The following is a 23,142-nucleotide window of genomic DNA, read 5'->3' on the forward strand; positions in this document are numbered from 1 at the left end:
TAGGACTGTGTATTGATATGCCTGGCCCTCGAAGGTGAATCTCAAAAATCGCCTGTGACGTGAACCTATTTGTATTTGGAAATACGCGTCCTTCAGATCTATTAACATAAACCAGTCCCCTTGGCAAATTTGCGCAAGGATTTTCCTGGTTGTGAGCATTCTGAACCGGCGTTTCGAAAGCGTTTTGTTCAGCTGTCTTAGATCTAGAATGGGTCTGAGACCCCTGTCTTTTTTCTGTACCAGAAAATATCTGCTGTACAGACCCCCTTCGCTCTGAGCTTGAGATAAAGGCTCTATGGCCCCTTTGCTCAACAGTTGCGCAATTTCGGTTCAAAGTATTTTTGCTACTTCCTTTTCTACCGTAGTTTCGATTCGCGCCGCGCAACGGCGGGGGCGTCGAGCGAGCTCTAGCGAATAGCCTCTTTTTATAATGTTCAGCACCCATTCTGATACCCCGGGAAGCTTTGCCCACGCATTTGCATGAATAGCTAGGGGTTGAATGAGATCTGGGCTCTGGCCGTGACATAGTGGCGGCCGGAGAGCTTCGGTATGCTGTAACACTGTGCTTGCAGCGTTCGAGGCGGGGGGCGTGCTGATAACAGCGGGCAGTCTGCCCGCGCTCGACTCTCTTATGGTGGCTTGCTGAGAGAGAGTGAGTGGGGGGAACCCCGTGGGGCTTGTCATGTCTGTGAGTGAATGTGGGCGCGGGACAGCGGGCACATTTACTACACTGAAAACACCGTCGGCTTGAGCTGACTGTATGTGTGTTGGTTTCGCTTTTACAGAAACCGTGAGACATGCAGTGTGTAGTGTTTGTGGGCACTGGGTCGTGGGCACATTCATTACATTTAATGCACAATCAGCCAGCAGCCATGTCACCCTGTAGCCCAATACTGGTTGCCCACTGAAGCTAAGCAGGGTTGAGCCTGGTTAGTACCTGGATGGGAGACCTCCTGGGAAAAAACAGGTTGCTGTTGGAAGAGGTGTTAGTGAGGCCAGTAGGGGGTGCTCATCCTGTGGTCTGTGTGGGTCCTAACGCCCCAGTGTAGTGACAGGGACACTATACTGTCAAAGAGCACCGTCCTTCGGATGAGACGTAAAACCGAGGTCCTGACTCTCTGTGGTCATTAAAAATCCCATGGCACTTCTCGTAAAGAGTAAGGGTGTAACCCCGGTGTCCTGGCCACATTCCACCCATTGGCCCTTAACAATCATGGCCTCCTAATAATCCCTTTTTCCATTGAATTGGCTCTATCACTCTCTCTCCACCTATAGCTGGTGTGTGGTGAGCACACTGGCGCCGTTGTACTGTGGCTGCCGTCGCATCATCCAAGTGGATGATACACACTGGTGGTGATTGAGGAGAAATCCCCTGATATGATTGTAAAAGCGCTTTGGGTGTACAGTAGTACATATGAAAGCGCTATATAAATGCTTCATTCTATTCTATTCTATTCTATTTTATTCTATTCTATTCTATTCTATCGACATGAGTCGATTGTATGTGTGCGAGCCCTGTGGGGCGGGCTGTGCTTGTGTGTAGGAATGAGTACTGGGCAGTGGGCATTTTTACTACACTCATAACACTATCGGCCGTGGCCAGAATACCAGGAAATACACTCTTTGAGAGATACACTCTTCATCTGGGTCGCCGTAAAAACGGCATTTGTGTGCAGGCAAGCGGGCCGTGGTACCGGCTTGTTTACTGCAGAATACACTGGAACAGTCGCATTTTCTGGAACTGAACGAGCGAGAAGTTTTGGTGAAAGTCTGGCCGCAGCGGGACTTGAACACCGTCGTTTTCCTAGGCGGGCTAGGAAGACTTTGAGGCCTCAGGCTTTATCTCAATCTTCAGAGCGAGAACGCAGTCTCGGGCCTCAGGCCTGTCGACGCTGTGAGGCGGCCTGTTGCGCAGCTGGAGCGCTTCGGCAGAAAATGTTTCATGGCCTGTGACGTTTTCTGCACCTCAGCGAATCTGTCCGGCAGAAGAGATGGGGGCATCGAGGAACGTGGCGCGCTCCGAGTCCGGCATCTCAGAGAGCGTCAACCATAAATGTCTCTCAGCAACGGTGAGAGAGGCCATGTTCCACCCTATGGCCTGTGCAGCGGACTTAGTGGCGCGGAGTGCAAGATCCGTGGCGCTCCTTAAATCCGGCAAACTGATAGCTTCCGGTCCTCCCTCATCCAGTTTGCGGAGAAGGTCGGCCTGGAAGATCTGCAGGGTGGCCATTGTGTGCAACGCCGATGCAGCCTGTCCAGCGGCGGTGTAAGCGCGACTGTGCATGGCTGAAGTCATGCGGTAAGCTTTGGATGGTAGCGCCGTCTTAGCGCGCCGTCCAGCAGAGGGCGGGCAAAGATGGGCCGCTACAGCTTCTTCCACCAGATGAAGAGAATGGTATCCTCTGCCTTTAGCACCGTCCACCACGGAGAATGCTGCCGAGGCAGAGGTACGCATCCTGGCTGAGAAGGGGGCATTCCAAGACTTTGCGAGTTCTTCATGAAGCTCAGGAAGAAACGGCGCGGGTCTTGAAGGCGGCCAAACGCGGTCCCCTTGCAGGAAAAAAAACATCCAGCCGGTTGTGCGCTTATGTAGTTTTGGCTCCGCGGGCGCCAACCACTCGAGGCCGAGGCTCTCCATTGCCTGCGTGAGCAGACACGTCAGCTCTGCTTCGATGCTAGCCCTTTTCCCGGAAGGCTAGCGAACAGAGGGGGCGAGATCCACAGAGCTCGACCAATCCTCACTGCCAGACGCCAGGATAGAGCAGCTGTCCTCCTCTACAGATGCCGCTTCTTCGTCGTCATCCATGACGGCAGACGGCGGCCGCTGTGTGGGAGCGAGTTTTGAGTAAAAGCATATGATTAATCGTATAAATTGTCTTATGTAGTTTGATGCTAGGTTTAGCTCTAATGCCGGCTGCACAGGTGCAGTTATATTTCATGATGCATTTTGTCAGAAGAATTTACATAAGTTCATAAGAAAATGTTTTGTTTTCTAGAAAGACTATTTATAATAGGTGGATAAATGTATATTGGATTCAAAGTGATGTGGATGGGCAAGCCGGGTAATACCAGAATAAAGGAACACTAAAGAATAAAAACAAAAGAATAATGATAGAAAAATAATGAAGATTAGGTCTCATACCCTGCAGAGGCGAGAACAGTTTGTCAAGTGAGAACAATAGGAACATGAATGGGGCAGTTCACCACACCAGACATAGACCATAGATTGTAAGGGAGCTTACAGGGGGCACTTTTTTTATTTGCCTTCTCTAAAAAAACACATGACATGGTATTAGAAAATGTTTCATAAAATTCATAGTTTTAGAGATAACATTCTCAGATTTTAAATGAAGCATGACCAGTCTTGTCAAATCAAGTCAAGTCACCTTTATTTATATAGCACTTACAATACAGATTGTTTCAAAGCAGCTTTACAGAGATAACAGGAAAATATTGCAAGAATGTTATTAATTTAGTTTAAATTAAGTAAACTCAAGTAAACTTGTGGCTTCAGCTTCATTGTGTTTCTAAGTTACTACACTACAGCCACATAATTTTTTATACATTTAAAATAAATATTGTTAACATTTAACATTATATATCTCTATATTATTAATAACAGTCGGATTTCCAAAATGGGGGGTGCAGAGAAAGGGGTAATAAAAGTTGTCAGCCACCGCCAGCGTTTTTGATTTTTTTTTTTTTTTACAAAAAGTTCATGGCGCCCAGAATATTTTGTCATGAATATTTCAACATTCAATATTGTATATCAAAATAAAGAACAGAGCCTCTGCTTAAAAAAAAAAGTTTTATTCTAGCATTCATTCTTTTTTATCATCACTTGAATGTGGGTAAGTTTCATTAAAAAAAAAATCTAAATTCTTTTGTTTTCAAAGAATACAACGTGCACATGCAATGCTTTTATCGTTTGTTTCTGCTCCTTTTTTCCTGTGTTATGATCTCTAGATTCTGTACTAGTTGAGATAACACCCCCTACTGTATAACAGTGAAAACACAAAAAGCCAGAAAATTCTGTCAATAGCGGGGAAAGAATTAATATTGACTTGTTGTATTGGGCAACATTTTAATAATTGGTGCATCCTTAATTATAGGTTATCAGCACTCAGTTAATTCTTTACTAATGACGTCATTGACTGACCTGGGGTCTCATTTATAAACATGGCATATGCACAAAATGGGGCTGGAAACGTGCGTACTCCAAAGGTTGTGATCTATTAAAAAAACTTGATGAGAGAATGTAATGGCGCTTTTTCCACTGCATGGTACGGCTCACTTCGCTTATCCACTGCGTGGTACGACTCGGCCCGGCATGGCTCGGTTCGCTTTAGCTCGGTTTGCTTTTCCACTGCAGTTAGTACCGCTTCAAAGTGGGTGGGATTATAGACCAATCGTTATTGTTGCGGCAACCAACGAGAGGAATGTCTGCACTTCACCACAATTCAGCCATTTCTTTTTGTGAAGTTTTTTTTTCTTCTTTTTCAAGAAAGTCAAGCAAGTAGTTTAACAATAGGTGCTACAGCGGTGGTTGTTACTGGCTATTTAAATCTAGCGGGTTTGGTGTCTTGTATCGCAAATACAATGGCGCTGGTAGTGACGATTCTGTCCGACCAATCGGTGATCTGCAGTGTTTTCATGCCACATTTTAGTATCGGTACGGTACGCTTGGAACCTCAACAGAGGTGGTACCATTTAAAGCAAGCCGTACCGTACCATGCAGTGGAAAAGTGCCACAAAGTGAGCCGTACCATACCATGCAGTGGAAAAGCGCCATAAGTGTACCTGTAAGTAAACTCTTAGCCATTGCGTACACAACTTTTGGAGACACCGATGGTGAGCTGAGGGACTGATGGCAGATGAAGGAAAACCACTTTAAATCCTCAACTATGTTTTACATCTGATAAGCACATGTAATGGGGCAATAGGGGTGCTTGTAACTGCTCTTGACTACGCCACTCCAATTTTGGTTGGGTAGGAGATCCCAAATCACTAAGGGGTTCCCCGCTCGGCTATCCAATTAAATGAATAAACTTAAGGCAAAAGTGATGATCAAATCAAAGCATAGTTTTTATTAAATACATGAATTCTGGTCTCATTTGATTCCACTCAAAAGCTGGCCAAACTTAATTAGCACAGGATGGCAATACAAGTAACTATGGAGGGAGACAACACTTCAAAAAGAAAATGTACACAACCAATAAATAAATACAACAACCCCAAAAGAAATAAAATTTCCTACACAGCAAACTTAATGCACAATTACACACAAAACTCTTTCCACACCACACTTGGTGAATCAAAGTGAGTATCTTCCCCCCCTTAGTTTCAATAATGGAACATGTAAATAATGACCTAGCTTTAATTCACAAAATAAACCTTATGAAAAATATAAATACAACCAATTAATGTCTGGGCTAGAGGTGGGAATCTTCAGTCACCTCACGATCCGATCCGATTCCGATTCTGGGAGTCACGATCCGATTCCAGAACGTAGTCTATTTTTTTTTAATTACAAATAAAATAAATAAAACATTAAAACAGTTTTATTTTAAGAATTTTAAACTAATATAACTTCAAACCATATAAATAGCAAATAGCCTAATAAAGAGAAGCATAGAAACAAATGACAAAGAAACAGAAGAGTGCTTTCAGTATTTAAGATTATCTGAACATTTTCCATTCAAGAACTGTGAGTGATTTATTTTCATCATACTTTTGTTTTTTACTTTGACATCTTATTAGACTGAGATATCTTAGATATCTATTTAGCTGCATTCACGCTCGGATCTCTTTTTAAATACAAGTAATGTGGTTTGTCCTCACCGTTTAATCCCTTAAGACATAACTTGCTGTGTTTACGTTCATTTTGCACAAGTATATTAAACCACTTACACGGAGTCGCACAGCCGCATGCGCGAGCAGTCAACACAAAGCGCGCATCAGCATTTGAAACTGAAAGCAGCCTTCTGTTAGCGAGGTTCATATTTTAAATATATAAGTCCACTGCATTCCAAACCACATAAACGATGACTTCGTAGAGCATTTTTAAGGAGAATATCGACGCGCGAGACAGCACACTTCAAGTGTAACATCAAACATGATCGTCTCTCACAGCGCATCCTGTACAATGAAGCCTGTGAATGTCCTTATAATTCGTTTCAACCTTTCCGAACTTTATTAAATATTATTTTACTGAAGGTACGTGTGTGGGGAATTGTTAGCAAGCAGAAGACGGGTGTTTCTAAAGCAAACTCTGCGTCATCGCACATCTGGTTATAAACTAAGCTCAGAATCGATTCTGAAATTCTCAGAATCGATCCAGAATCGTTGGAGAGAGAATCGCGATGCATCAATGGATCGATTTTTTCTCCCACCACTAGTCTGGGCCAAAAAAAACCCAGAAGAAATAAAGATAAATCACAAAACCATAAAAAACAAAATAAAGGCAGGGAAAACAGTGATCAGTTGCACAAGGCAAATCAAACTCTTAGTTGCCTTTTGGCTGATTTTAAAAGCCAACGGAAGTACAAGAGTCTTTCGTATCCATCGCTCATCCCGCTCAACATAGCCAACGTAAGGGCGTGTAATGTGCTGCAATGGTAACTCAGTGTCCACCACTCATCCAGTCAAACCTTACCAGCATTAGGGCATTTAGACCACATGTCTAAAACAAATCAACAGAGCTTGTTCTTCCAGTGACCATGCCAAACAATTCAGGCACTGCAACCATTCCACTCATAGGAAGTGGCATATTTAAAGGGAAATTACACCCTCTACAGATACCCTCAGCAGCGCCCCCTACTGACTTGGCTACACACATTTAGATTAAATATGCCATTCTTATTAATGGAGTTAAGAACTTTAATTACATGAAATCATTAATGAGAAGTTCTAACATTTTTTTAATATTCTAATAAATATTTGTAAGGGATGCAATGATTTTGATCACTTTTCCTGTGGCATGCTGTGTTTTAATGTTTTAACTACAGTGAGGATTGCTAAGCGCATGATAATAGCAGAACTCATGGTCTGAGAAAATATTTTTGTGCAACTAATAATCAATAATGCAGAATAAGGCCTATTTGTTTGCATTAAATATATAAAGCAATTAAAAATGCTATTTGGCCAGTGGAAAAGATTGAGGAAAAACTTTCTCTAAAAATTTATTTTATACAATTTTGATTTATTTATTCAAAAACAAAGCAAAGATATAGGCTACTAAATGATTTTTAGCAATGGAATGTGACAGCGCATCCGTATCTCACATATTCCTAATGTCTTGTACCGTTAAACACTGGGCTTTATAAAGGAAGTTTTATAAGTCTAAATATTTTTTGGTATGCCATTTTTGGCTTTCGGGACCACATACACATTTAGTAAGGATCCTACACACAGTTTTATAAATGACACCCCTGATCAGCTGCAACATCAGTTTTTACAAACAAATGTCCCTCAGGGTACTTGTGGTGTCGGATTCTGACATGTAACACTGGCGACGCTAACAATATTTATAATTATTATTATTGTTTATTTACAGACTTGCCATGTGTGTTCAGTTCTGAACACCTAGCCATTTTTGACCCACAAAAGATGATGTTCGGAGATGATGAAGAAGGCTATCGATGGTCTTTAGATGATGAAGAGGACAGAGAGAGCCTTTTGAACTTAAAAGATCAGTTCCAGCCCTTTCAAAATGTAGTCAGTCATGTCATCAGTTGTTCCTGGGAGAAGGTCATCAGTGAGGAGCAATACTTCAAAGGAACGCTTTTCCGCTTCCCTCTGCGTAATGAGGCTTCTGAGATCTCAGATAACTTGTATGACTCCACAAAAGTTACACAGCTTTTTGACAGTTTCATTGCTGATGCAGACATCAGTCTTCTTTTCCTGAAAAATGTGTCATCCATTACTTTGATGCATATTGACACCAATGGCTTCTGCAACAATAGGCTAAATGTTTCAGCGTCAAACCAATTTTATACGGACATTTCTCATGTCAAGCAGGAATCATTTGACAGAAAAACTTGTTTGAAAATGGTATCGCACATTTCCCATCAAATGGAAGAAACAAAGTCCCAGTGGCTTGTGACACCTTGCCTTCTGAAACATGGATATAAACCAGAGATTGACTTTCTAGCCAGTAAGCTGAGCTTCTACCCTCAAGTTGATGCAGCTTTTCGAATAGATGACGACAGATCACTTTGCAATGGGCGACTAAGTTGCTTTCTGCCACTTCCAAATAATGACTCAAACAAAACTGGGCTTCCCATTCACATCAATGCTTGCTTTGGCCTGACAGATAATCGGAGGTTCATTAAGTGGCAAGAGGAGGATCAGAAGAACGACGAGTCTGCAAAGTGGAATGAGCTACTTATAAAAGATATTCTTCCTCATGTATATCTTATGATGATCCTGGATGCCATTCAGTTATCCAGAAACACGACCTTGCCTGCTGCCACTGTGTACAGTCTTTGGCCTGACCTATCCAAGACTGTACATAAAGACAGATGGCATGAAGTTGCAACAGACACTCTGAAGGGTCTAATTGAATACAAGATCTTTCACCTTGCCAAAGATGAGAAAATATGGGTGTCTCCCTCAGATGCAGTTTTTCCAGTCAACAATATATGTAGTGACACAATGTCTGCGATATCAAGATTATTGATTGCTGAAGGAGAGAATCTGGTCACAGTCCCAGAAAATATTTTGAATGATGTTCAATAAATCTTCCCTGAAAGTGATTCCTTGACATGGGTGACTCCATCTTATGTTAGAAATGTCCTTCACAGATGTGAGGAGGAAAACCTCAGTAAAGATGACAGATACTCTCTTCTTGAATTTGCTCTCAGTGATGAGAAGTACACAGAGCTACAAGGTCTTAAGCTTCTGCCTCTCAGTGATGGAACCTTCACTTCATTTAGCAATGAATTGCAGAACACTGTTTTGATTAACAATGAAAAGTTTCCAAGGTAAGGTGTGATACAGTTATCTCTTTCCTACTTGAATTGTTTGGTGTGTTTATATTGTGTTTTCAAAGTTCTAATAATATTTTTTTTCTTTGTTTAGAACATTGCTGCCATTTTGTAAAGAAAGATTTATACCCAACGACCTGAGCCATGTTTGCACTATGCAACTAAGGAAACTAGCAACAATGAGTAAGAAAACCGTTTCATATATTTTATCGAGAGTGCTTATAAAATATTGAATCAATATCATACATGTTTGTGAAATTTGGTCTCAATCATGTCACCTTTTTTCAGACATATACAACATAATCAATTTGGATGCTAAAGATGTTGTTGCGCTTATCAAGAAGCACTTACCCATGGACTGGAAGGTGACCCAAGGTCATGTGACATGGAAAACAGCAGAAGATCATCATCCACCAAAGAGCTGGCTGGCTGAATTCTGGAAATTTCTTAGCACTGAATTGATTGAGTTAAACAACTTTATTGACATTCCTTTAATACCACTGGAGCCACTACAGAGTTCAGGCAATTCTGTACTGTTAGCAAGGTTGCAGAGTAACACAACTTTGATTTTTCAGAGTAGCACAGCATCTAGCTTGTCAGATCATGTTCAGAAAGTGTTAGGAATGGTGGGGTGTACAGTCATAAAAAGAGATGGGTGTCTTAGACATCATGACATTGAGAGGTATATTCTTCCTTCTTCACCAAGAAGTGTTCTACAAGTCTTTGTGAACTCACACAGAGATAAGGTCATCAAAGGAATTGCCTCTGCTTCATCACAGGAAAAAGAGGAGTTGAAAGTGTACCTCTCTTCTTTGGATTCTCTCTCAAATGCTGAAAAGATCCTGCTTTCCATGTTGCCAATCTTCAGAATGATGTCTGGGAAATATGTTGCAGTTCAATCAAAACAAGCAGTTGTTTCAACCACCAATCCAGCCATTCCAAATGATCTGCCAATGCCTGAGACCATTGTAAAGTGTGCAAATGAAGCTGATCGCAGACTTTTGACTCTTCTGAATATTGAACTCTTAGATGCCGCTAAGTTGGCTGTTTGTTTGGTTGACTCTATTGAGACAGCCTCTTTCAAAAAAGGTGAGGAGCAGACAGTAATGATCTGGATATTGACTAATGGTAGCATTCTACTCTCACAAAGTGAGCAGCTTCTTGCGAAAACCAAACATCTCAATTTTATTGAGACAATTCAGGGAGAAATCAAACAAGCCTCAAACGTTTTTGATCCAAGAAACAGGACATTTCAGGACCTTTTTGAGGCAGATTTCTTTCCCCCACTTATTTACACAAAGACAGAGGAAATGCTTCAGAGTTTGCGGCGCCTTGGCCTGAGGACAGAGCAAAAAGAAATATCAACAGAAAATATACTCCAAGTCATAAATCATACTGAAAAGCTTTTTGTCCACTCACCAGATAAGGCATTCAAAAAAGCACATACTCTTGTTCGAGTCCTGAATGAGAATGATTTCCTTTCAAAATTCACCAAGGCGCAGATAGAAGAGCTGAAGCAAAGGCAGTGGGTGCCCTGTGAAAATCCAAAGTTCTTGAATGGAAGCATTTGTAGAAATCTCAAGAGAGGTCTGTATAAGCCATCTGAAGTACGGGATTCAAAGTATTCTTCAATTGTTGGATATGTAATGCCACTTACCTCTGAGCTAACAGGACATGTCTGCATAAATCTTGGACTTCATGAGCCCCCTCCTGCTGAAAAAGTCTTGGAGAACCTCTCTGCACTGAGATCAATGGTTGACCCAGAGTCAGACTTTCAGCTTAAAATCGAGTTGCACTGTATTTACAAATTCATGCAAGACAACGTAATTTTCACAGATATAATGGACACAAAAAGCATCCCCTGGATATGGAATAAAAGTGAGTTTGTCTGTCCAGGAGATATAGTTTTAGCCTATCCACCTGAATTGGATCTAAGCCCCTACATCAAGAAAGTGCCTGAAGAGTTTTTGCAATATGAAAACCTGCTAACAAAATTTGGGGTGAAGAAAACTCTGTCCGATGAAGAGATTGAAGACATACTCCATGACATAAAACAAAGAATTGACTGCAGGTATCCTCCTCATGGAGACTTGACAGAACGTAAAGTGTCAATTGCCATTCTTGACTGGATGCGAAAGAATGGGAAGCTTTTAAAGGACAGTACCCCTGTGCCTGTCATGGCACAAAATCAAAACTTTACTCTGCAGTCTTTGTCCAAAACAGTCTTCTGTGACATCAGTGCTGAAGGACTTGATGACCTGAAACAAGACAATGAGGAGTTCTATGTCATTCATGAAGAAGTTCTACCCATCACTGCAAAATGGTTGAAAGTCCCATCCTTAAGTACTCGCATCTTAAAACCACAGCTCATACAAGCAAAGGAAGAGTCCTTTGGTATAGAACAGTGTGGGCAATCTGAACCAATTACTCAAAGAATTAAAAACATTCTGAAAGAGTATGATGAAGAAAGTGACATTTTCAAAGAACTCCTACAAAATGCTGAGGATGCTGGAGCAACCACATGTAAATTCCTCCTTGACTTCAGAAAACACAAAGACCCCCCTGAATCTCTCTTTGATCATGGAATGGCTCTCTGCAATGGACCATGCCTTTGGATCTTCAACAATGAGCTTTTTTCACAAGAAGACTGGAGAAACATTGTCAAAGTGGGATCAGCATCAAAGGAAAAAAAAGTCGAGATGATTGGAAAGTTTGGGCTTGGATTTAATGCTGTTTACCATGTGAGTGATATTCCTTCCATTTTGAGTGGAAAAACCCTTCTCATACTTGATCCAAATGTCACCCATTTGGAAAAGCACATTCTCAGCAAAGGAAACCCAGGAATTAAACTTGACCCATTCCAGGAACGACTGTACAAAAGGTTTCCTGGACAGTTAAAATCTTATGAAGGAATTTTTGATTGTGATTTGTCAGTGCAAAACAACAAGAAAGCTTACAATGGCACCTTGATTAAATTACCATTTCGCACTCAGGAGGAGGCCTACAAGTCAGAGATCAGTTCAAAGGTATATGATGAAGAGCGAATTAGGAGTTTTAAAAATCATTTGACTGACAACTCACAAACACACCTACTATTTCTGAAGAGCATTACATCTATGTCCCTTCAAATTGTCCCTGAAAACGCATCGACTCCTCCATGGAATGATCAGATTCAGACTCCTCTCAAAATATCCAGAGAAGTCATGAATTCATTTGCTGTCTCGAATGACACACGTCTACAAGAGGTCGAGAACACTTTCAGAAATAGTGATATGAAATGCCACAACATTATTGATGTTAAGAGAGCACACATTGTTAAAATAGTTCAGGATAACTCAGATAAATCCTTCACTCAGTACTGGCTTTTGTACTCATGTTTTGGGACGCATGATTCTTTGCAAATGTTCCAGAGAAGAACTGAACAAGTACATGTATTTTCATTTCCAATTGGAGGTATAGCTGTACCTTTGCATAGAGAGGAAAACACTAATGCATGGTCCCCTGATGAAAGCCTGAAGCATGAAGGCCAGGCTTTTTGCTTTCTTCCTCTCTCAATTGAGACGGGTCTTCCAGTCCATGTCAATGGAACTTTTGCAGTCACATCTAATAGGAAAAGTCTGTGGGAAAAAGGAGTGAAGTCTGAGTGGAACAAAGCTTTACTGAAAGATGCTGTAACCTCTGCTTACATCACTACACTGCTTGAGCTGACAAAAATGGCCCAAAATGGACATATCCAGAACTATTCCTTCCATACATTCTGGCCTAACACAGAGAGAGTAAGCAAAGCATTTTTACCCATGGTTGAGTCTTTCTACTCAGCAGTTGTACAGAATGCCAATGGCAAATCTCTGGAGCTTTTCAGCAATGGACATAATTGGTGTTCTATGGACAATGTGAGATTTCTGAATCCAAAAATTGAGGAGAGCCAAGTAATTGGAGACATTGCCATGAAAGTGTTCTTGAGCTTGGGAGCTTCATATTCCAGTGTTGTTTCTCTCCCATCATGGGTAAGACAGAGTTTCATCGATTGTGGCTTTGAGCCAGAGATCAAACAAAGAACAATCAACTGGCCTGAGTTTTACAACATTGTTTTTGAGAACTTGAGTTCTGTGGACACACACAGCAGAAATACCCTTGTGCTGAATGCCATTGACTTGAATGATCCTGCTGTTGATGACCTACTGAAAAGCTACCCTTGTATTCCAACACAGAGTTGTAAGAAGCTTCAATTTATCAAGCGACTTGTGAATCCTTCTGGCAAAATGGCTTGTTTGTATGAACTTAAGGAAGGACGCTTTCTTGAAGGAACAGAAAATGACTTTCTCTCACCAAAAAGGATTCAACGACTTTCAGATTTGGGAATGCTGAGTGACCACCTCCCTTTAGAGGACATAATAGAAAGAGCAGAGAAGATAACCAGTGTTTGGCAACAGGATAAATCTGAATATCGTAAACGTCTTCAGTGCCTTGTGGAGTCAATGAAAGACTCCTCAGAAGATGTGAATTCTCTGCACTGGCACACACTGTCTCAAATACCATTCCTTCCTGCCTTAGTTCCTTTAGTTCAGCAAAAGAAGAAGGCCACCATTCTTAAAAAACCCTGTGAAGTTTACAGTGACAGTTGTCTCAATTTAGTAAGCATGACAGGATTCACAGTTGATCATTCAAACCTTCAAATACACAATTATGATCCAGTTCTCCAAAAACTGAGAGTACTGACAAATCCACCAGTTGAGACGGTTCTTCAGCAGCTGTTAAAAGCACACCAACACTGCAATGCAATTAAAAAGACGGCTATCTTCAACATTGCCCAGTCTTGCTATGAATATCTCAACAATTACCTGTTGGAACAGAAAGATCCCAATCCCATTAGTGGTCATGCAAAATCATTTCCATTCATTTTTATTGAGGATCACTTTGTAAATGTGAGGTCAGTGGCCAGAGGAGAACAATTTGAGGAGAAACCATATCTCTATGTGCTTCCAGTCATCTTCTCCAAATTCGAGAGGCTCTGGGACTGCCTTGGTGTCAACAAACAATTCACAAAAGAGCAATTTGTTGCTGCACTTGATGAAATTAAGGCTTTAAATGAATCTCAACCTCTTTCCCTGTCAGACCTCCATAAGTGTGTTGCAATACTCATAAATGGGCTATACAAAATCAAAGAAGAAAAGCTTACAAACTCTCTCATACCTGATAAGAGAGGTGTGTTGACATCTTCTAAAGAGCTGAGATTTAATGACAGCCCATGGATGCCTGTCTCAGCTGGTGTCAAGCTCGCCCATGATCTGATACCTCGGCCTGTGGCCTGTCATTTTGGTGTAATGACAACAAGACACCATACTTTGAAGAATCATCTAGTCAGTGGATTTTCCCTTTATGCCAAAAAATTTGGACAAACTGAGAAACTAACTGTCCGAATAAAAAATATAATTGATGCATATCCCTCTAAAAAGGATATTCTGAAAGAGCTCATTCAAAATGCTGATGATGCACAGGCAACAGAAATTCACTTTGTGTGGGACAAAAGAAAACATAAGACAGAAAAGATATTTGGAAAGAAATGGGAACTGGTTCAAGGCCCGGCTCTTTGTGTGTACAACAACAGAACATTTTCTGATGATGATCTGCAAGGTATTCAACAGCTGGGGGAAGGAGGAAAACATGGTACTTTAGGCAGAACTGGAAAATATGGACTTGGCTTCAATTCTGTGTATCATTTGACAGACTGTCCATCTATCCTGACCGGTGACAAATGGCTCTGCATTTCTGATCCAAATCTAAAATATGTGGAAGGCATAACAAAACAGTCCCCAGGCTGCATGTTTTCAGTTGATGATGAATTAAAAAAGTCTTTTGAGGATGTTTATCATACCTTTCTTCCAGAAATGTTTCCACTCAATTCTGGAACCATGTTCAGGCTCCCTCTCAGGACAGAGAATATGGCAGAAAAATCTGAAATATCTAGACACACAGTCACAGACCGTGACATGAAGGAACTTTACTATGCCTTGACTGAAGATCCAGAAGGACTAATTCTCTTCTTGAAACACATCACAAAAATACAGTTCTTGGAGATCAGTGAAGATGGAGAGGGGAAAAAAAGTTCATTCCTTATTGAAAAGAAACACACAGAGAAGAGCATGTTAAGCAAGGGAAATTTTCACAGACATGTTCGAGACTCCCTGATGTCAGGAACAGCAGAACCCTGCAAAACCATCTATGGCTTGCAAATCTCATCTGGAAATAAACAAAGTCAGTGGGTCATTGCAGAGTGCTTTAGCTTTTCAAAACAAAACTTTGAGCAAATAAACAAGCAGGATAATTTTAAAGTTCCTCAAGCTGCTCTTGCTGCATGTTGGAAAAGCTCATTTAACCACACATTTACTGGCAGGGCATTTTGTTCTTTGCCATTACCTGGAGAAACTGGTTTGCCAGTCCATGTGAATGCAAATTTTGAAGTAGACTCTTCTAGAAGGGACTTGTGGAAAGAGGATGGTGATAGTCTGAAAACTGAGTGGAACCAGTCACTGAAAGTAAACATCATTTCACCACTCTATGCTGATCTGCTATTACGTCTGTGTTCAGTCATGAAGGATACACCTACAGCTCTTGTATTCCTCAAGTCACAACTAGAGACTTCTTGCCTTAAGTACTTTCCATGCACTTCACAGAAAGTTGACAAAGTCTGGCATGAGATGATCCATGAGGTCTATAGATCAATCAGCCAACGTGATCTTCCTGTCATACCCACTGTACATGCTGTTTCTGTTGAGTCATCACATCTTTCACAAAAAAAATACACAGTTACTTGGTGCAGTCCATCTAAACCACATTCAGAAAATTGTCCATATTTTTCAAATGACAATGATGGAATTTTCAAAATTTTAGATGACATCGGCATGAAATTAGTGCCAAACTCAAGTAAAATTAATGAAATAAAAGAGAATTTCAAATCAGCTGGTGTGAATGTGACAGAAGTCAGCACTTCAACAGTGATAAATTTCTTGAAGCAAAGATCGTTGAATGATCCTTCCCAGACAACTAGTGGATTGCCTTTGCCCATCAACCAGACATGGATCAAAGACAAAACAAGATGTTCAAAACTTCTGAGCTACTGCTTGACAAATGCTGATGAGAAAAATGTCCATGATCTCAATGGGCTGCCTCTTCTCCTCACAGAAGATCAGATGTTAAGAGTCTTCGACTCTAAATCCCCAAAGCTGATATCCCAATTTAGCAGTCTTTTCCAAGGACATCAGGAAATGTTTGCAGACAGTTATGTCAATAGAAGTCATGTCCAAATTTTGCGTGAGGGAAAGTTTATTAAGGACTTATCAATTGACATAGCAGCAGCGTATTTGAAACCAGAACTTGCTCAACTCCTCAGTCAGTCATTACCTGATCAAAGGTGCCAGCTTTACAAAGCAGAGGCAGAGACGATCAAATGGCTGAAAACATTATGGATCTTCTTTGATGATCAAGAGAAATTCTACAAAAATGAAAATATGAATGTCTTCACTGAGATAAAAAAGCACTTTGATGACAGTCCTATTTTACCAGTCATTTGCCCTAGTCAAAATAACACACATTTCTTACAAACATTGGGAAACGTATCAAAAGTGATTCTGAAGCCAGATGAAAAAATAGCTTCTATTCTCATAAAACTCGGGTTCATGAAATTAGACTCTGACTTTTTCATTGGTCTCATTCTTGAGTTCCGTTTCATGTATATGAATCCAGAACTCCTGCAAACAGGAGACAGCAGTGCTGTTTTAGAAGAGGTTTATCATGTACCTCATTCACAGTTTGAGGAGCTTTCTACAGATGAATGTGTAGATCTTCAACGCTTCTTACAGAATGGGATCAGAGATTCCAAAAAGAAGAGTGTACATGTGGGTATGCTCAAGTCCTTGCCCTTGTTTGAGTCAATAACAGGAAAACGAGAAAGGATTGATTTACAAAGAATGATTTTCATTCTGAATTCTAAGCATCAGAATGACTTTCCAAACTTGTACCATGTTGATGGATGTGACAGTATTTTCCTTAAGAACACTTTGGTGAACCTAGTCTTGGCAGAATGTCTAAACATACAGATTCTAGATGATCTGGAGTTCTGTGTACAGTTTATTCTTCCTTCTGTGCACATGATGAAAGAGGCCAAGCTTCTTGATTTAATGTGTTTTTTAGTGGAACTTGGATCAGTGGACCCCAGGATTGTCTCTGCATTGAGAAATGTCAGATTTATTCGAGACATCCATGGCTCTCTTCAGGTGGCTTCATACTTCTATGATGACAGTGTATCCCTTTACAGTGCAATGCTTCCAAAAGAGAGATTTGTGCCAGAAAAGTTTTGGGAAAATTTCCAAGGTAAACGTACAGAAGCACATCGTCTGTTAAAGGGCCTTGGATTGAAACATGAAGTGTCTGATGAGGAAATCATTCAGTTTGCAAAACAAATTGAATCTGAAACAAGAGGCAGCACTCCTCTGGATGTTCTTAAGAAAAGATCAAAACTTTTGCTCAAGAGTGTTTTGTCAAAGAGTAATGACAAAAACTCAAATTTGCTAAACAGAGTTGCTAACATTAAATTCATCTTCCCAATGCAAATTCAGCAAAAACTTTGTGATTATCACAAGGCATTTGCTCAAGAGAGGGAGGTTGTTGCAATCAGTGGATCACTTATTGGCAGAGACACTGATCACCATTATCTGATATGGACATCTATGCCAATCCTACCTTCAGAACTCTGCTCTTCACAACTCATAAAGAAAATGACAGATGTCGGAGCCTTGGAGACTCCAACCCTTGGACAAATAGCTGCTAATCTGAAAAACATCTGTATGTCTCAGTGTCACACTGACACATTGTTGGAAACAAGAAACACAATATTTAGCAAATCATACGCATACCTTCAGTCAATAAATTTTGATGCCTCTCTGTTCTCAGACCTCCCCATTATCTTGGTGGAAAACAGGACAAAACTTGTGAAGGCCAAACAAACAGCACTTGTGCTACCTGATGATCTTGAGTTTAGACCTTATTTGTACCGCATTCCCTCAAATTATATGAAATTTGAAGATTTCTTTAAGAAGATTGGTGTAAAGGAGAGGCCCACTGTCAATCAATTTATCACTGTTCTTCAAGAAATCTATTCTGATAGTTCTGACAAAGACAGCCTTCAGGCAAACCAGCAGATAACTGTGAAGCGTGTTGTACAACAGCTGTTTTGCCTGCTTAAAGAGGATCAGAACAAAACCTTTTTCCAAAATGACCTACTTTATCTTCCATCAACAGATGGAAGACTCTATGAATCCATTACTTTGTTTTTCAACGACACAGTCTTCCAGCCTGCAAGACTCGAGGGCAGATTGGAAACCAAGCTGAAATTGCTGGAAAAATTAAACTACTGTCATCTTGGAAATGATCACTATGAACATCAAACATTGTTGCAGTTCCTTCCCCAGCAAGTTCGCCCCAAATTTCTCTCGGATGTAATTTCTGAAAATCTGGAGGGAGCAAGTGTCCAATATTGCGATGAAGGGGAATGTGAATTTAGTGGCTGGTTTGACAAACACTTGTCTTCTGCTGCATTTCTTCATGGTTTAGTCTGTCTCATCAGAGAAGACAGCAAAGGTGGGGTTTCACAGTCAGAAGCTGCAGGAAAGTGTGAAGAAATCTTTTCTAAGATTCAGATTATCTGTTGCAAAACTCTTCAAACTGAATTTCTGTTAAACCATGAGCCACTTGAAGGTACTAAGGCTGAAACAGATGTTTATGTGAAAAAACAGCAAGATGGATGCAGTTTCTACTTGAAACACAATGATGACATGGTCCCAAAAGTAGTAAATGAAGTTAATATGTGTCTTACTAAAGAAATCAATGCTCTTCTAAAGAACTGTCTGACCACCTCAAGCTTTCTAGTCCTTGGGCAACTTCTTCTGTGTGATAACATGGAGGATGTTGAGAAAACCTTGGCAAAAAATGGCATTCATAACAGTGGCCACGAGGCAGGACATGATGCCTTACCGAAACCTGGATGTCTCATACCTGAAGAATGGCATGACTGCCTTGATATGAACTTCCTCAACAACTTTGAAAGTGGAGAGTATGTTGGCTTCAGTAAGGATGAATCCGGTGAATATTTCTATGCCATTATTATCAACCGACTGGATGATCCACTGGGACAAATGAGACAATTTCCTGCCAGATATAAAATACAAGTTGGCATTGATGACTTCATTGAAGTAAGCTCTCTTGACCTTTACCAATTTAAACGGGAAAAGAAGGCAACTGTGTCAACAGCATCCACTTGTACAGATATAGATCTTTTGACATCCAGGCCTCCACCCAAAAGAGTCTTTCCGGGGACATTTGAAGAAATCAAAAGAGAAATTGACCAAAGCTTAAATGAAATCTGGAATATGTCAAGTGAGGACAAAAAAAAAGCCCTTAAACGTCTCTACCTCCAGTGGCATCCAGACAAAAACCCAGGCAATGAAGAACTTGCCAATGAGGCATTCAAATACCTGCAAAACAGAATTGAGGAACTACAACAAGGGAAAACTACACATAGCACATCCTCAACCTGGAGAGACTTTCGAGATTTCTATAACACGTGGAACACAGAGGCACGAAGACACAGGAGGGGACGCGAGAGTTTCTATCAGAACTACTCTAGAAGCCACTATAACTTTTGGTCATACCACAGAGAAACACCAAGGCCAAACAGAGGAGAGGCAAAGCGCTGGTATGAACAGGCTCAATGTGACATCAGAGCAGCTCACAATGCCACTGGAGGAGAAGGCTCAGAGTGGTGTCTGTTTAAGGTGCATCAGGCTGTGGAAAAAGCCCTGATAGCAGCAATGTACAGGAGAAGTGGAGAACATCCCAAAAACTGCTCAATAACTAGCCTTGCTCAGCAGGTGTCCCATTACAGCTCACAGTTGACTTCTTTACCAAACACTGTGAGGCAACTGACTGAACTTGGTGTTGATGGCAAAAAAACTCAGTATCCGAACTATCACCCATTTCCTCACATTCCAAACAAGCAGTTCAGCGTTGATAAAGCTAGAAGTGCACTAGATATTGCAACAAAGCTTTTAGAAAATATAGAAGAATACATTTCTTGAAGTAGCTTGAAATTACAGACTATGTTCCTCTGAGACGATCATGAGGATCTTTTCAAGTAACAATGCTGATCTTTTTATCTGTTTAGTACTCCTACCATGCATACTGGAAATTCTTATATCTTTGTAATCATGTTTTGATCATTCTAAGTCTGGTTCTCTTCTTGCTTACTATTATATTTAGCATTTATATTATTGTATACTTGGCAGTCTTGTAGCAAACAGTAAAACAATGCCAATGTAATGGGTTGATTCCCAGGGAAAGAATTACATTAATCTATATCTTGAATGCAATGTAAGTTACTTTAGATAAACATGTCTGCAAAATGTGCAGTATATTTGACATTCGAATTAAAATTTCAATGTAAATCATTTAAAAGCATGGTTTTTATTAAGAAATATTAACAGAAGTCCAAAGCTGTGTCAACCAAATATTCACTAAATGACAGAACTACAAATAATATGAATGAATTTGAAATACAAATTACAAACAATCCAAATCCACCTTTGGCATCAGGTGGTCCTTTGCCCATTGATGAGAAAATAATTGACATTACAAAAAATAAAACAACACAAATATTACAAAATGTGACATTAAAAAGTGTAAAAGTCACTTGTATTTATAAAGTAACTGTGTCCAACTGCGACACCCGCAGGTGAAGTTACAGCGGGAGGCCGCATCTCTCTTGCCTTCTCTGAGCTCCATTGACTTAAAGTCCCCCTGTAGTCAATAATTGTATCCCTTAAAAATCATCTTTTATCACCCAAATTACATATTTAAAAAAGTTTTCCTTGAAAACTAAAAGTCTTCATGCCTTAAAATTGCTTGAATGTAACTCGAATGTAACCCTTGCCTCATTTAGTATCCACAGTTCTATGAATATGCAAATGAGCCCTGCCTCCACTCACTCACAGCTCAGAGATCCACTCGTTGACGATCACACGTTGATCTTATTGGTTACAAGGTAGTTTGTGACATCAGAAACTTTAAAGATTTATAAAAACAACACATAGACATATAAACAACATTAAAATCTGGATTTTCACCATAGACGGCGGTGAAGCGTGCAGTGATTTTAGTCAGGGGTAATTGATAATGAATGGGGGAAAGTCACATGAGAGGAGGCTATGCCTCCATTGCACTTTGATTGGATATGATCGGTTATGATTGGGTATGATTGGTTCATGCGATAAATCCTGCCTCTTATTTTCATGGGCGTTCTCGAATCGACCTGAATGAAGACAATGATGCCTTTAATGGGAAGACTAATTAAAAAGTTAGTAAACAACTCAGCCACTCAGATATCACCATATTATTTCATGTCAAAATCAAACTTGAAATAGCCTGAAAACAGTGGCGGCTCTAGTATTTTTTTCTTAGGCGTGCAAATTGAACTGAAACTAAAAACACAGGGACTTAAATACACAGGCAAACGAGGTGATTAACGATTACACCGCTGAACATGATCGCAAATCATATTAGTTACCATGACAACAAAGAAGTAGCGGGGAAAACTGAACGAAGGAAAACAGGAACTGATGAATGCAAACTAAAAGTCTATGAAATTGAAAATTCAGCACACAGATAACAGAATAACTGATACAGTGCTATTAAAACTTAAACAAAATGGAAAAGATAGCAGGGTGTCGAGATGTGTTATCAAAAGTTGAACTTTTAACTTGACACAGAATTAAAACATGGCGCGAGAAACTGATAAACCAGAGGAGTTGCAGCAGTCAAAGACGCCTGTTTAACGCATTAATCTATATGTTTAGATCGAAAACAACCTTTTCTCTTTTTTTTTTTTTTTTTCATCATCAGGCTAGCTAGGGTGCACAAAGTGCAAGACTTTATATTAAAATCTACATTATTTTCTGTTTATAATGTGAGTGAATGTTCAAAAAGATCAGGGTAGTTACTCATGGATTACAAGAGCAGATTACAAGAGGTCAATGTGAGATGAGATGAGATGTGTCTGAAGTCTGCAGTCTTTTTCTTCATATTTCATAGCTCTCCAATATGATCGTTGTTGATGAGGAGCTTCTATGATATTCTATGATTCCCAGCGCCGCCACTGCCTGAGAACATAATGACTGTGGGTTTTTTTAGTGAGAAATCATTTTAGGGAAATTAAAGTTACATCTTCGTGTCTGTGACCAGTGTGTTGAATCTTCAAGCTTGACGACTGCTGAAAATAAGATGACTATTAAAAAGAAAAGCTGAACATTAGTTCACAAATAATATATTGTTTAAATTTTTACTGCCTTTAGTTATTATTTTGGAATAAATGTAAAATGCGTAAATAAAACTTGATGAAATTTATACTTGGTTTTACTAAATAGAATATTAATTGCAAAAAAAACAAAATAGAATTGTAATGATTATTTAACCAGGAAAATTAAGTGTAACTGACATAAATTTACTTGATATACAGTATATTAAAACTGTGCAGACTTTGCCTCTGGTGCGGTGTAAAACACCACCACACACAACTGGTATTTATGTAGTAAAAGCAGCATATCTACACTGCAGAATATGGCTGTTGGAAAAATAAACCACATACAAAATCTACCAGTGAAACAAATGTGCTTAGTCAAATTTCATACGGAAAGATATTCATACTGAAGATACGATCTTAAGGAAGTCTTAAAGAATGCTTCCAGTTATTAAGTGAAGCTTGATCAACGGCATTTGTGATATGTGGAAAGTGTTTTTGATTCGCCCAGATTACATCAAGTCTCACCAGTTTCTCGCCAACACCAAATCTATTTTGCATGCAAGTCTGTGTAACTCTTTCTAACATTTGACTCTGTCAGCTGTAACACTTGGCAGCACACTTTAGCCATATTTTAAAGACAAAATAATTATGATATGATTTATATATAATTATATATAATATACATATGTACTTAAGTCCTGCTTAATTGGGTCAAAACACACTCTAAAGTTCAGCTAATTGCATTTAATATAAAATTAAACAATAAAAGATTTTCATTTAATTTCAATTAAGTGTCCAAAAACATTA

The 23,142-nt window shown here is 39.9% G+C and overlaps 1 protein-coding gene across 1 annotated transcript in view; it reads left to right on the forward strand.

The window, feature by feature from the left end:
• The window catches only part of LOC311087813 (sacsin-like), a 48,158-nt gene extending 27,618 nt beyond the window's left edge, over positions 1–20,540 (forward strand). Inside the window, 4 exon segments of the mRNA XM_084121284.1 lie at positions 7,556–8,736; positions 8,740–8,984; positions 9,082–9,170; positions 9,276–20,540. Coding sequence (XP_083977410.1) covers positions 7,556–8,736; positions 8,740–8,984; positions 9,082–9,170; positions 9,276–20,119 — 12,359 coding nt within the window. The 3' untranslated portion in view covers positions 20,120–20,540.
• The last annotated feature ends 2,602 nt before the right edge of the window (positions 20,541–23,142 follow it).

The sequence above is a fragment of the Abramis brama genome, assembly GCF_963993115.1.
Source record: "Abramis brama genome assembly, chromosome: 8".
Lineage (NCBI taxonomy): Eukaryota > Metazoa > Chordata > Actinopteri > Cypriniformes > Leuciscidae > Abramis > Abramis brama.